The sequence below is a fragment of the Verruconis gallopava genome (assembly GCF_000836295.1).
Source record: "Verruconis gallopava strain CBS 43764 unplaced genomic scaffold supercont1.25, whole genome shotgun sequence".
Lineage (NCBI taxonomy): Eukaryota > Fungi > Ascomycota > Dothideomycetes > Venturiales > Sympoventuriaceae > Verruconis > Verruconis gallopava.
The window spans coordinates 122,871-135,121 of record NW_015622161.1 but is presented as its reverse complement, the minus strand read 5'-3'; the positions used below and the strand labels follow the sequence as shown (position 1 = coordinate 135,121).

Genomic DNA, 12,251 nt, shown 5'->3' with positions numbered 1-12,251 from the left:
TCAGTCGCTGCAGTGACTGCACTCGGTATTGATCACGTAGAAATTCTCGGCGAAACGCTCTCAGAAATTGCGTGGCACAAAGCCGGAATCTTCAAGACGGGTACAACCGCGTTCACTATACCACAGCCAGAACCGGCGATGGAAGTCTTGAAGAAACGTGCTCAAGAAAATATGTGCGAGCTGACGGTAGTCCCCGTCAGACCGGCGATAGCGGACGGAAAAATCAAGCTTGGCCTAGCCGGGGAGTACCAGAAATACAATGCCTCACTTGCAGTTGCAGTTGCAGCAAAACATCTGACGAATATAGGAGTCCAAGGTATACCGGATCCCATTCTGTACCCAGGTCTACTACCTCGTGAATTTCATCTTGGACTTGCCGAAGTTAAACTTCCCGGTCGCTGCGACTTGAGAAAAGACGGAAATATCTCGTGGTGTTTAGACGGTGCGCATACCATTGAAAGCATCGAAGCTGCTGCAAAATGGTTTGGATCCTTGAACATGGAAAACAAGAATGGACGACGAATCATGATTTTCAATCAACAGTCGCGCGATGCCAGGGCTCTTGCTCGCAAATTGTACGACACGTTATCGGGCACCTTGAACGTTCGAAGCCCATTTTCGCATTGCATATTCACCACAAACATCACTTACAAGGAGGGGAACTATAAAGCCGACTTTGTTTCTATGAATACCGACAGCAAGGAAGTCGAAGCACTCAAGGTGCAACGGGAACTCGCAAACACCTGGGCAGAGCTCGATCCCAATGCCACAACAGAAGTTACCGTGTCGATCGAGGAAGCCATCAATCTCGCAAGACGCGTGGCAGCTGAGTCGGAGGAGCAAACTCAAGTTCTCATCACGGGAAGCCTACACCTTGTGGGTGGGGCTCTCGAAGTTCTCGAGACGAGCGGTCTACAACAATAGCTTCATCGTCCTTTTCGGCTTGACCCTTTACATGTATTTGTATGTTTTATAATGTAGTCAGCCTCGGGGCCATCAATTGCCCACTTGCGTTTTCTTGCTTTGATATCCTGTGAGCCTACCATAAATGCAGTACACTCAATCGGGAAATTTGTGTTCACTTCACCTCGAAACAAGATATCAATGATTTCTCGTGTCAGTATTTATTGTGCAACTGCAGATCAAGCTCGTCCCTGTCGTTTTGGGGGGGGTTCTTTATCACCCGATTTCCTTAGCCGCTCCGGTAAAGTGTCTGCTCTCGTGAACATGCTTTCCGGATCACGATTTGGTTCACTTTAGCTTTTTAGGGCAGGAAAGAAACTGATACCAAGTGGACTACACGCGAGCTTTCAAGACAAATTAGGTAGCTTCAATGGACCATGCTCTTTGTTCCTCGTCAAGGACATCGTACACATGGTGAGCGAAAATGGTGTCACGTCAATTGCAGCGATTCCCGCAACAAAAATCAGCTCAGATCGATGGACTTTTCTGGAGTCGAGTACCAAAAAATACATTACGTATGCGCGGGCTTTTGTGGAGGAAAGCGAAAGTCAAGTAGTCATTACGAACTGAAGCTGTGGGAGCATCGAAGAGCTTGATGCTTCATACACTTTCTCACGCAATGTCCAGTACCGAGCAATTTCGCGCCAAGTAGATTGTAATTGAGGAGTCATGTTCGTCCAATTTGCCGTTTCAAACTGATTCTTCCAGCATGCCTGGAATCTTTTCGACGCGAGGCCGTAATATCTTCAGGTCCGCATGAAGATAAACTGTTCTAGGAGTTGAGGGTTCCCTGCAGGGCGTGCCATGGAATGTTAGTTCCTGAGATTGCTCAGCAAACCGCAAAGGCTTCACGGTGAACTCAACTTCTTCAGCAGAAATCTCCGTAGTAAACAGCATTCACATCCTTCAGCGCGTACAACACCAAAGTGTAAGCAGCCATCTACAGCATCTGCTAAGAGATATCTCTTGTTTCGCTCGTGGTTGACCAAAAGACGCTCGTTGAGATAGTCATTCAATAGATGGCCAAAATTAGTAGATAATAATTACATATTACTATTTCGCAGTTCTCAGCCGCTCTTCAAAACATTTCTGGAAATGCTATAGTGTACGCTCAACAACGTAAATGCTGCATGATCTGACACTTCATAATTACTCATGCCTTATTTCTCCTCTCCCAAATCAACATTGCTGGTGGCAACGGACGCGAGAAAAGTGACTAGACAGACAAAACGTTAGTTCCTCCGTTTTTGTTCGCAGAGATCCTTTGGCAGGCTTACCGAATAGTCCGTCTTTGGGAACGGCTTCTTAGGATCCAAGCTAAACTTGAATTCTTTCACCAAGGTGGCAATAATAGTTTGCATCTGAAGGTACGCAAACTGCTCGCCTATGCATCGATGTCGGCCAGCGCCAAACGGCAAATACGGACTGTTTGCTCCCTTGGAGATCAATCCATAGCCATAGTCAACCTTCTCTTCGTCTTCGACTGTCATCGCGCTAGCATCCCACCGTTCTGGTTGCCACTTCTCGGGGTTCGGGAAGTATTCAGTCGACATCGAGGAGGCGATTGGTGCGGCAAGAAGCTGGTGCGAGGTAGGAATAATGTAGGGAGTGCCTTCTACTGGAATGGGCTGCTTGACGCGCCGGAGAATCGAGTGAATTGGTGAGTGCATTCTGAGCGTTTCCTTGATAACTTGGGCATGTAGCGTCAATTTAGCCAAGTCTTCGTACTTCAGAGGCCTTAGTTCCTCGCCCAGAACGCGTTTCTGTTCAGCAATTAATTTCTCCTGAATATCTGGTCTTTCAGCGAGGTGTAGGAGCGCAAAAGCCGTAGTACTAGCAGAGGAGTGCTGGCCGCCCATAAGTAAAGCAATCATGATGCCTCCAATCTCATGATCGGGGAGCTTGGAACCATCTTTGTATGTGCAATTCAACAAGTTCCAGATCATATCCTCTTCATCCTTTTCCTCCTTTCCTGCTCTTCGCTTTTTGGCAATATCAGCATAAGTCTGAATCATTTTCTTGTGAGCAGCATCGCGTCTGCGATTATGTGGGAGAGGAAACCAGGGCAACATGAAATTGATGGGCGAAAATCCCATGTCAAGATCGTGCATCCAATCAGCGAAATCAGAATTCATAAGACTTCGGACCTCTTTTCCTTGAAGCGTACGTGATGCCGTGAAAATAATCGTCTCGGAAAGCGCACGTACGACCTCGACAGAGCCACGTGAGCCCTTAAAAGCGGGCGCACGTTTGACGTAGTCTTCGACTTCATGCTGGATAAGGGGGACGTAAGATTGGAAGGCTTCCGTTGTTAGACCGAATTTAACAAACTGCTCGACTTGTCAGATATTTCGATCAAACATATACACAAGAACGAACCTTCTTTTGCTCCATGAGCTTAGAATTTGGACAGTCGTAAACAACATCTTTGCCGAACACAGGCTTGGTCAGGCCGTTGTAGACCTCTTCAGCGCTGATATGGCTGTGCTTTCCGTTCAAGATGAAGTCGTTGCCCCTCTTGCCAACAAAGACCGTAGTCTTCTTGCCGAGTAATATGAATGTAAAGCAGTCACCGTACTAGCACTTGTTAGCAGCGAATTCTGTGCGCTAATAAGGAGCGCCTCCATCGAACCTTCGCCTTGTTTTTGTGAAAAAACTTGACAGGGTCCATGCCATACGTGATAGTACTACCGATAAGCGGGAACAAGTGAAAGACCATAGGAGGCTCTGTCGGATTCTTCCATAGTAATTGCTTCAGAACATTCAGGACAACTGTGACAGTGAGGAAGAGGGCAAAAGCGGCGGCGACGGTGAGTGGCGTCCACTCGACAACAGAGAAAGGCTCTGCGACAGTTGCGAGGATCCCCATTCTTCCGGCTTTCAAATCGCAAAAAGGTGAGTGGAATGTGAAGTCGTGGAAGGGCGGTATCGCGACTTTTTGAATGTTGAGGTCTGTCTTAGGCTTAGTCGCATCGAAACGGGATCCACCCTGCACGGACGGATACGCAGGAACCGAAGCCGCCATTCTGGCGTGAGATTCACAGAGAATGGATGTCGCCAACCACATTGCGTCGGCCTTCTCATCATCAGCCGAGAATTCACTTCCCCGGTCCGTTGGGTTGCTGGTGGCCAGAGCATGTGCTGATTATCGTGCCTCGAAGACGCCTGTGCTTGTGAAGGAGTCCCCACCTTCAGAAGACGCGAAACGTTCGTAATCTTGCAGCAACATCTACGAAATGAGAGAACGGAATCCTTGAGCAATGAGGAGAGTCTCGAAAATCTCCGATACTGCTTATACAACTCATCTTCTCGAATGTCGTGCGCCATTGCGAGTTTACCTCGCACATCTTTCCTCATCCGCTCCGTTTGTCATTTCATCGCCAGGTCCATACCACAGGACTCGAGTCTAATTTGAATTAACGTTGAAGTAGTCACGATGGCTGTCTATTGAATAGCATTATTATGCTTATCCTCCCAACTACCTCTTTGATCTCAGAAAAAGATCAACAAAGCCCAGATTTTGATGTAGCCGCCTATGTATCCTCATTTCGTACTTTGACTTGGCCTATTTTCAGAAATTTGTTGTAAGAAGGATTTTTCACGAGCAAAATCTAACTTGACCCGGCCAAAGGGCCGAAAACTTCGGGTTCGTACGAAATCCTTCATGGTTTCAGTGGTGATCGCAGTTCCCGTCGTTAAGACACAATATCCATGAAATTGAATGATGGACAAAAAGAAGGACCGTGAGGAGAGGGTTTTTTTTTTTTTCTCTTGATTTTTAGCACGCGTAGCAAACCTGTTCGACAATGAATTGATAGTCCTGATTTAAGCGTGATATATATTCTAGTCACTGCTGCTCCCAAGAACATGTACCTATTGTCTAGCTTGCTTCATTCTTGTCAAAGCTATAATCGGTACTCCAAAGGACGATATCAATAGTCAATTGCGAAACAAATGTGAAAGACATCACCCTTTTCTTCGGAGTCGGGCAAGAAACAAGACTGCGTTCGGCCGATTTCGGAGACGGACGTCCAAAAAGTTTGAAGGTTGAATGATATTTTCGAGAAAGTTAATCAAGATCAAGTGCATAGCTTTCTTTCAGTCAGTCATTATCACTTTGAGCAAATAATTGCATACAGGATGTCGGCGAACGATACATTCCAGACACCGCTAAATTCGCGCTATGCCTCGCCAGAGATGAAGGCGCTCTGGTCGCCGAGAACGAGATTTAGCACCTGGAGAAAGTTGTGGCTATGGCTTGCGCAATCAGAGAAAGAGCTTGGACTGCCAGGAATCACTGATGAAGCAATCAAGCAACTTGAAGAGCACGTGACTATCCAAGATGACGAATTCGCGGGCATTGCGGAAGAGTATGAGCTTCGTTGTCGGCTGACGCGCTGATTGCTAAAATTTTCCTCAGAGAAAAGAAACGTCGCCACGATGTCATGGCACATGTTTGGGGCTACGGCCAAGTGGCACCAGATGCAGCAGGAATCATACACTGGGGAGCTACAAGCTGCTACGTGACCGACAATGGTGATCTCCTCCTGCTACGACAGGGGCTTGATATTCTGCTGCCAAAACTAGCCACGGCCATTTCGAAATTATCACATTTTGCAGACAAATACAAGGATCTACCATGCCTTGGATACACTCATGCCCAACCTGCTCAACTCGTCACCGTAGGAAAGCGCGCTTGCCTCTGGTTGCAGGACCTTCTCATGGACCTGCGAAATCTCGAGCGTGCCAGGGATGATCTAAGATTCCGTGGCGTCAAAGGCACAACAGGTACTCAAGCATCCTTCCTGCAAATCTTCGACGGCGATCACGAAAAGGTGGAGAGGTTGGACGAGCTTGTTACGGAGAAGGCAGGCTTCAAGTCGGCATACATCATTTCGTCGCAAACCTATCCCCGAAAGGTCGACCTAGACGTGCTCGGAGCTCTAGGCGGTCTTGGTGCAACTTCGGAACGGATAGGAGTCGATATCAGGCTGCTCGCACATGGGAAGGAACTCGAGGAACCATTTGAAAAGGACCAGATTGGTAGCAGCGCCATGGCATACAAGCGAAATCCAATGCGAAGTGAGAGACTGTGTTCATTGGGAAGATACTTGCAAAATGAGCCCAAAAACGCAAATGACACATACCGCGCACAGTGGTTTGGTAAGTCCTCTTAGTTACTGTAGAGAGCTTGCTGATACTTTCGGGTAGAGCGAACACTGGACGACAGCGCCAACCGTCGCTTGTCAATTCCTCAATCCTTCCTATGCGCTGATGCATGCCTGATATTGTGAGTGCAGAGCATGGCTCATAAAAGAAGATCAGACCTAAACGGGGAGTTTGCTAACCACCATCTCTAGAATGAACAATATCTTCTCTGGTCTTGTTGTCTACCCCGCCATTATCCAGAAGCACATCAATGAAGAGCTTCCATTCATGGCTACCGAGAACATTATCATGGCCTGTGTAGCCGCTGGCCTATCACGCCAGGATGCTCATGAGGAAATTCGCGTACTCTCCCACGAGGCCGCCGCGGAAGTGAAGCAACATGGTCGTGCCAATGATTTGATTGACAGGATAAAACGTACGAAGTTTTTCGAGCCCGTGGTGGGTCGTTTGGATGAGCTGCTTGACGCGAAAACATTTATCGGCAGGGCACCACAGCAAGTGACCAAGTTCTTGAAGACAGAGGTCGAGCCCGCGCTGGAGAAGTACAAGGATAAGATTGGCACTGACGCCGCCGAGTTGAGCGTGTAGGTGCGCGTAAATGGCAGTTAGACCTCCGTTTTACCGGATAAGCGGCTGGAAGCGAGCCGGGACGGACAAAGGGATAATCCCTTTTCCTTGAGATAACGCTGTTGTAATAAAGCATGGTTTACGATTTTCAATGCCTTAAAAATCCCAGGAAAAGGATCGCCACTTTCAATTGTCCTCTCCACCTCAATGTACTACTCATGTTGAGAAGTATTTCTCATTAATTGATCGTCTGCAAATTTGAAGTTTGGAGCACAGCCCCAACTGCAGACAGTCCGAACGAACGGCACAAATAGATCTTGCAATGTGAACTCGATTGACTCGTGCTGAACAAAGGTATGATAGAGAACATGGTACTCAAGCCACACGGCCCTCGGTACTATATATGCTCGTCGACATTCGGGGCATGTTCGACCCCCTTCTTTACGAGAGAGGATCGCATGTTGAAGGCCATGTCGAACGGAATCCGGGGCGTCCTCTGGAAGTAGAGCTGGAAGGTGGTTGAGATCAGGGACTGAAGCAGCGGATGACAGGGACAATGAGAACAGGGAATGGACACGAGACTGCTTAAATATTCGCGACAGTGGATTTTTGGCTAGATCAGATGAATGGCAACTAGCCCTTTCCCCTGACGCCACGCAGAAAGAGGCCATCGGTTCCAGTAGCCGGGCAGACATTACCATCTGATCATTTGGTAATTCAGTCGGCAGGATTACCTTACGATCGAGGGGTGACCCCGAAATGTCAAGGTAGTAGACCGGCGTCGCTGCCATGAAGATGGTCTCACGACTCATGACCGGAATCGTTTCCAAACGCATCTGGTCGAAAGCAAGAGAGGTCGCATTAGCTGTGGTCGAGGATTCTTGCAATTTCGAACCCCACCTTCTAGCAATCTCTTGCCGTTCTTCCTCCAAAAGGTCATCCACGCTTCGAGTATGGCTCCAAATCAATTCTGGCCGTTGGAGACAGTGTTCGTATAGTCTTAGCAGCCAAGACCTTTGTTCAAATTGGACATTCCAAACATCATCGGTCAAACGAGCGCTTGGCCTCAGTTGTTGCAAACGATGGATACGGTTCTTCAGTTCTGCAATGCTTTGTGGTATGACTGAACAATCCTGCGACTGAGATCCATCGATATCGTTGACCAGACGCCGAAAACCAACATACGAGAATGGCTGGAGCAAAGGGTTTTGCCTTGCATCAACAAGCAGCGCAGGCCTGCCCGATTCAGATAAGTGAATTCGATCTAAAATCTCGCCTGGTAGCCAACGTAAGCGATTTCCCGCTACGTCCAATTGTTGCAGGTTTTTCAAACGGGACACGTTCGGTGAAAGAGCTGTCAGATTGTTGTTGAGCAGTCTTAGTCGCCTGAGTCCAGAAAGTGTGAAGAGCCTCGGCGGTAGGTCCGACAGGGCGTTATTGTCTAGCATCAAATCAAACGTCTCGTCGAACTCGGCCAGATCTTTCTCGCTGTCTAGCGAATAGATACTCAAAGACTCATCTTCCTCGTTGCCATATTCTTGACGACTCGGACGCCCGCAATCATAATTTCCTTTCCATAGTGGTTGTCGAACCATCTGCTGCATTGGTATTAACATATCGTCTGTTAAGTAAGGTAATCCCAGGTTACTGAATGATTTGTTAGTGATAATTCCTGGACACAATTGCTATCCACGTACGCAAGATCAATGCTATCTCTTAAAGCGTCATCCTTCGCAAAAACATTTTCCCCGTTTTCAGCGAACGAGGCAATCCTCTGTCTTGCTTCAATCACAACGGCAGGCTCTGAGATATGCACTGGTCGACAAAGAGAGTTCGCTGCTGGCCTTCGCCACGTTCCCATGCCTTCAAATGGCTCATCCGGGATAAAGTTATTGCTCTTGGGATCTTCAACATCCTCAGAGTCTATGCTTTCCAACGAGCTATCGCTGCCCATAAAGATGCCGCTGTCAAGATTCCTCTGAAAAGCCTTCCTCTGCCTTTGCTTTTCACCATTTTGCCACCACGTACCCTTGTATTGCTTCTTTCTCCTTGGTGCAAAATAATTTTCCGCGCCTGGTTCGGCAGGATCGCTTGAGAAGACCGCTGGATCACTTGGGGTGTTATCCTCGACCAGAACGGAAGGCCGCGCACGTTTGCGGCTGCTGCTTTGTGACGAGGACTGCTTCGACATTATAAAACAGAATATGAGCGGCACCTAGAAGGTCATGTTCGGAGCGGTATGTTCAAATAGTCGTAAGTTGAATTTATTATGTTGGCTCGACGCGACCTGAGCTTCCAGAGCACGCGACACTAGCGCGATGCGCGTGGGGTGGCTGGCGTTTGTCGTCAAGATATTACTAATCTTCAGCCTACCACGTGCCCAGTTCCCCAAGATATCCTGATCGAGTTCGACGCTGTCACATTGGCTTTTGCCGTGGTTGAATGTGCTGGATAAGGGTCACGACGATTAACGATTCAGATTCATTGCCATAACACTATATGTTACCTTCTTCCGGCAAAGTACAAAACGGATCCGTGGATCTGCGGAAGCTACCTTCAAATTCAGTTGCTCTTTGGGTTTCGAAGTCATTATTTGCATACTCTAGTCGTTCATCAACTACGTCTAAGACAAGCTTTGCCATACAAAATCCATCTAGAAATCATATTTTGACCCCCTTTGACCAATGAATTCATCAGCTCGGCGGCATGGATCCTTTTGAACCCACCAAAGGGTAAAAGGAAGATCACGAGTGGAGGTTGACAACGGTGCAAGAGAACCAACATGGACAAGATCGACGTCGTTGCCAGCGTATGTGGAGGATGGAAAGCAAGGCATGAATAGAAAATTTGCCGTGTAAGGCATCGAACCCATCGATTGAATTGGCGATCCGAAAATGCAGCATCTAAATCCAGCAAGAGGGTCAACTGAGAAGAAATGCGGAGATTTTGCAATCAAAAATTAAGCGTGTCTCGAATAAATAGCTAACGTCACTATGTTCGGCAGATTCGAGACCCTCGTCGGGACGAAGAGGTTACGCATAATCGACCTTTACAAGGTCCATTTCCAGATTTGTTGTCCGTACGCCTAACTTATGATCAAGTACAAGATAAGTGACTCGTCGCCCATCCTAGCACATTGCCATGAAAATGCTTAGTTGCCATATCTCGCCCGAAATTTATTGGTATGAGACATGTCCTGCTCCGTAGACGATCCACAACTTGTAAGCTCCACGCAACACTCCTTTCAAACGCTTATCTCAATCTTCGGGCCTCACGTTCAGACTCGAGCAAGCAGAGGATATCGTTCTCGCGGACTGGGCCTGAATAAGAATATTAGCCGAGAGGGGCCATAAAGCGGATCTCTAAGCAAAGTCTTCGTACCCTTTACGTTGCGGATAATGGAACGGGTGGTGTCGTCCATAAATTCAACGCGCACCTGGGTAACACCACCACGAGAGCCGGTACGACCGAGGACGCCTACGCCAACGTTAACACCTTCCGAGACACAATAAGACTCTACACGTTGTCGCAGTAACATACGGGTGACCTTGACGAGCTTGATGGGCTGCTTGGCGGTATCCATGACTGCGGATATGTAAAGGAAGTTCTGTGTGTTGAGTGCTCGCGTAATGTAGGTGTCGCTTTGTTTTGCGAATAAATCTTCAGAAGGCCGTCGTCACTGAAAATGTGCGTGGTGCGAAAATGCCAAGTCGCCAAAACTTGCCCTGAGTGGAAGCAGAGCAGGTTGTGCCGATATCGGCGCATCACAAAGTTCCACCATCGGGGCTGTATGATTCATTTTTTAATACCTTGAACCTTCCTTCCTACGCTCTAATTCGGCTTGCTTATTGACCGGCGAGGGACAAATTTTGACTAATTGAGTGTTGATCTCGTCAATTGCGTCCATCCTTGCTCGTACGTACTCGCTGTCAGTCTTCTCAACACAGCAGATCCAGCCTCATCCACACGTGTTGGAAGCTATTGGGTTGTGCGATTGCGGCCGCATAAGCTCACGTCTCTGAGCCTCTAAGTGGACCACGCACCATCTCAAACCAGTCCAGCGTCGCTCAATCCTTGTTGTCCCACAGAGAAGTCTATAACAACTTTTCTACTGTGCACTTACTTCCACGCGCGCGTGAGCCGCGGGCGCTGGGCTAGAGTAAAACTACCGCACCCATCAGTATGGATCTTGTGAATTCGTGGGTCTCGCCCTTTGCTTTTCAACTTCTCCAAGATGGGCATATTACATGACCGAAAATCTTCTCGCGACTTGCCGGCTCTGACTGACACTTTAGGTGACAGTTTGAGTGATCGGTTATTGTTCGCAGTACCAAAGAGTGAGTGTCAGCCAAAGCCACCACAATGACTCAAAATAACGCATGCCCAGAGGGTCGTCTTCACCCACCATGCCTTGAGCTTCTGAAGGGTGCCGATATACAGTTCCATCGTCATTCCCGACTTGACATTGCACTTGTCAAGAATTTCCCACTGGCACTGGTGTTTCTGCCCGCTGCAGACATTCCCACATTCGTAGGTGAAGGTCGAGTTGATCTTGGAATAACAGGCCGAGACCAGGTGGCTGAGCATGATTGCGCCAACCCCCCTACAGAGACAACAGGTGTGGAAGAAGTCATGGACCTAGGGTTTGGCAGATGCAAGCTTCAGGTTCAGGTGCCCGAGAAGGGGCCCATCTCGAAGCCAGAAGAATTGGTAGGGAAGAACATTGTCACCAGCTTCACAAACCTGTCAGAAAAGTATTTTGCAGATCTGGAGTCAAAAGAGTCTGGAGGGGAGACAAATGGCGCAATCTCTAAGCCATCGAAAACGAAGATCAAGTACGTTGGTGGTAGTGTAGAAGCTGCCTGCGCTTTAGGTGTGGCCGATGGCATTGTCGACCTCGTCGGTCAGTTTAAAATAAATTTTTGTCCATATTCGCCTTCTAACTATGACGCAGAATCCGGAGAAACTATGCGTGTAGCCGGTCTCAAAGCAATCTCAACTGTTGTCGAATCAACAGCCGTCCTTATCAAATCCAAGCATCCTTCAGACAATAAACTCATCGAGTTGATTGCCTCAAGAATACGTGGTGTTATCACAGCGCAGAAATGGGTTCTCTGCACATACAACATCCCGCGTGCTAAATTGGATGAAGTCAAGGCCATCACACCTGGCAAACGGGCTCCAACGGTGACAAGCCTGGAGCAGGAAGACTGGGTGGCCATCAACGTAATGGTGGAGAATAGCAAGATCGCAGACACGATGGATGCATTGGAGGCTGCTGGAGCTGAAGATATCCTTGTTACGAAACTAGAAAATACGCGGACGAGAAACTCGTAGGCATAGGCGCAGGCCGGGTAATAGAGATTACACGCAATTGGTGGCTTTGCAGCTGCATGCAGATCTTGTAATCTGCGCCAAAAAAAAACATATGAATATGCATCTCAGTGAATTGTGACTTGCAATAGACTTTAATGAATTCCTCCGCGCCATCATTGACTCCCATTTTTAATTCAACACATTGATCGTATGGTCGATTAGAAAGCTATGTCACA

At 47.9% G+C, this 12,251-nt stretch overlaps 5 protein-coding genes across 7 annotated transcripts; 2 read left to right on the top strand and 3 right to left on the bottom strand.

Annotated features, from left to right (window-relative positions):
- Positions 1-1,488: 1,488 nt before the first annotated feature.
- Positions 1,489-3,988, bottom strand: PV09_06865 (uncharacterized protein; the record flags this gene model as incomplete). The annotated part of the gene is made up of 4 exons (XM_016360567.1): positions 1,489-2,179; positions 2,241-3,293; positions 3,343-3,540; positions 3,596-3,988. The coding sequence occupies 4 exons, from the start codon at positions 3,986-3,988 to the stop codon at positions 2,117-2,119; spliced, it is 1,707 nt and encodes a 568-aa protein (XP_016211553.1). The 3' UTR covers positions 1,489-2,116.
- Positions 3,989-4,846: 858 nt separating this feature from the next.
- PV09_06864 (adenylosuccinate lyase) lies at positions 4,847-7,001 on the top strand. Its single transcript, XM_016360566.1, has 4 exons — positions 4,847-5,333; positions 5,384-6,126; positions 6,175-6,253; positions 6,324-7,001. Exons 1-4 carry the CDS (start codon positions 5,104-5,106, stop codon positions 6,718-6,720), a joined length of 1,449 nt encoding a protein of 482 aa, XP_016211552.1. The 5' UTR covers positions 4,847-5,103; the 3' UTR covers positions 6,721-7,001.
- PV09_06863 lies at positions 5,749-8,957 on the bottom strand. Of its 2 annotated transcripts, XM_016360565.1 has the most exons (3): positions 8,397-8,957; positions 7,600-8,346; positions 5,749-7,535 (listed from the first exon to the last, which is right to left on the bottom strand). In XM_016360565.1, exons 1-3 carry the CDS (start codon positions 8,888-8,890, stop codon positions 7,508-7,510), a joined length of 1,269 nt encoding a protein of 422 aa, XP_016211551.1. In that variant the 5' UTR covers positions 8,891-8,957; the 3' UTR covers positions 5,749-7,507. The 2 variants fall into 2 exon arrangements, with proteins under 2 accessions (XP_016211551.1, XP_016211550.1); XM_016360564.1 differs by having other exon boundaries at positions 5,749-8,346.
- A 565-nt stretch (positions 8,958-9,522) lies between these two features.
- PV09_06862 (40S ribosomal protein S28) lies at positions 9,523-10,386 on the bottom strand. Its single transcript, XM_016360563.1, has 3 exons — positions 10,240-10,386; positions 10,081-10,176; positions 9,523-10,019 (listed from the first exon to the last, which is right to left on the bottom strand). Exons 1-3 carry the CDS (start codon positions 10,280-10,282, stop codon positions 9,952-9,954), a joined length of 207 nt encoding a protein of 68 aa, XP_016211549.1. The 5' UTR covers positions 10,283-10,386; the 3' UTR covers positions 9,523-9,951.
- Positions 10,387-10,516: 130 nt separating this feature from the next.
- On the top strand, positions 10,517-12,188 carry PV09_06861. 2 transcript variants are annotated; one of them, XM_016360562.1, is made up of 4 exons: positions 10,517-10,898; positions 11,002-11,036; positions 11,087-11,602; positions 11,654-12,188. In XM_016360562.1, exons 1-4 carry the CDS (start codon positions 10,882-10,884, stop codon positions 12,034-12,036), a joined length of 951 nt encoding a protein of 316 aa, XP_016211548.1. In that variant the 5' UTR covers positions 10,517-10,881; the 3' UTR covers positions 12,037-12,188. The 2 variants fall into 2 exon arrangements, with proteins under 2 accessions (XP_016211548.1, XP_016211547.1); XM_016360561.1 differs by lacking the exon at positions 10,517-10,898 and having other exon boundaries at positions 10,899-11,036.
- Positions 12,189-12,251: the final 63 nt, after the last annotated feature.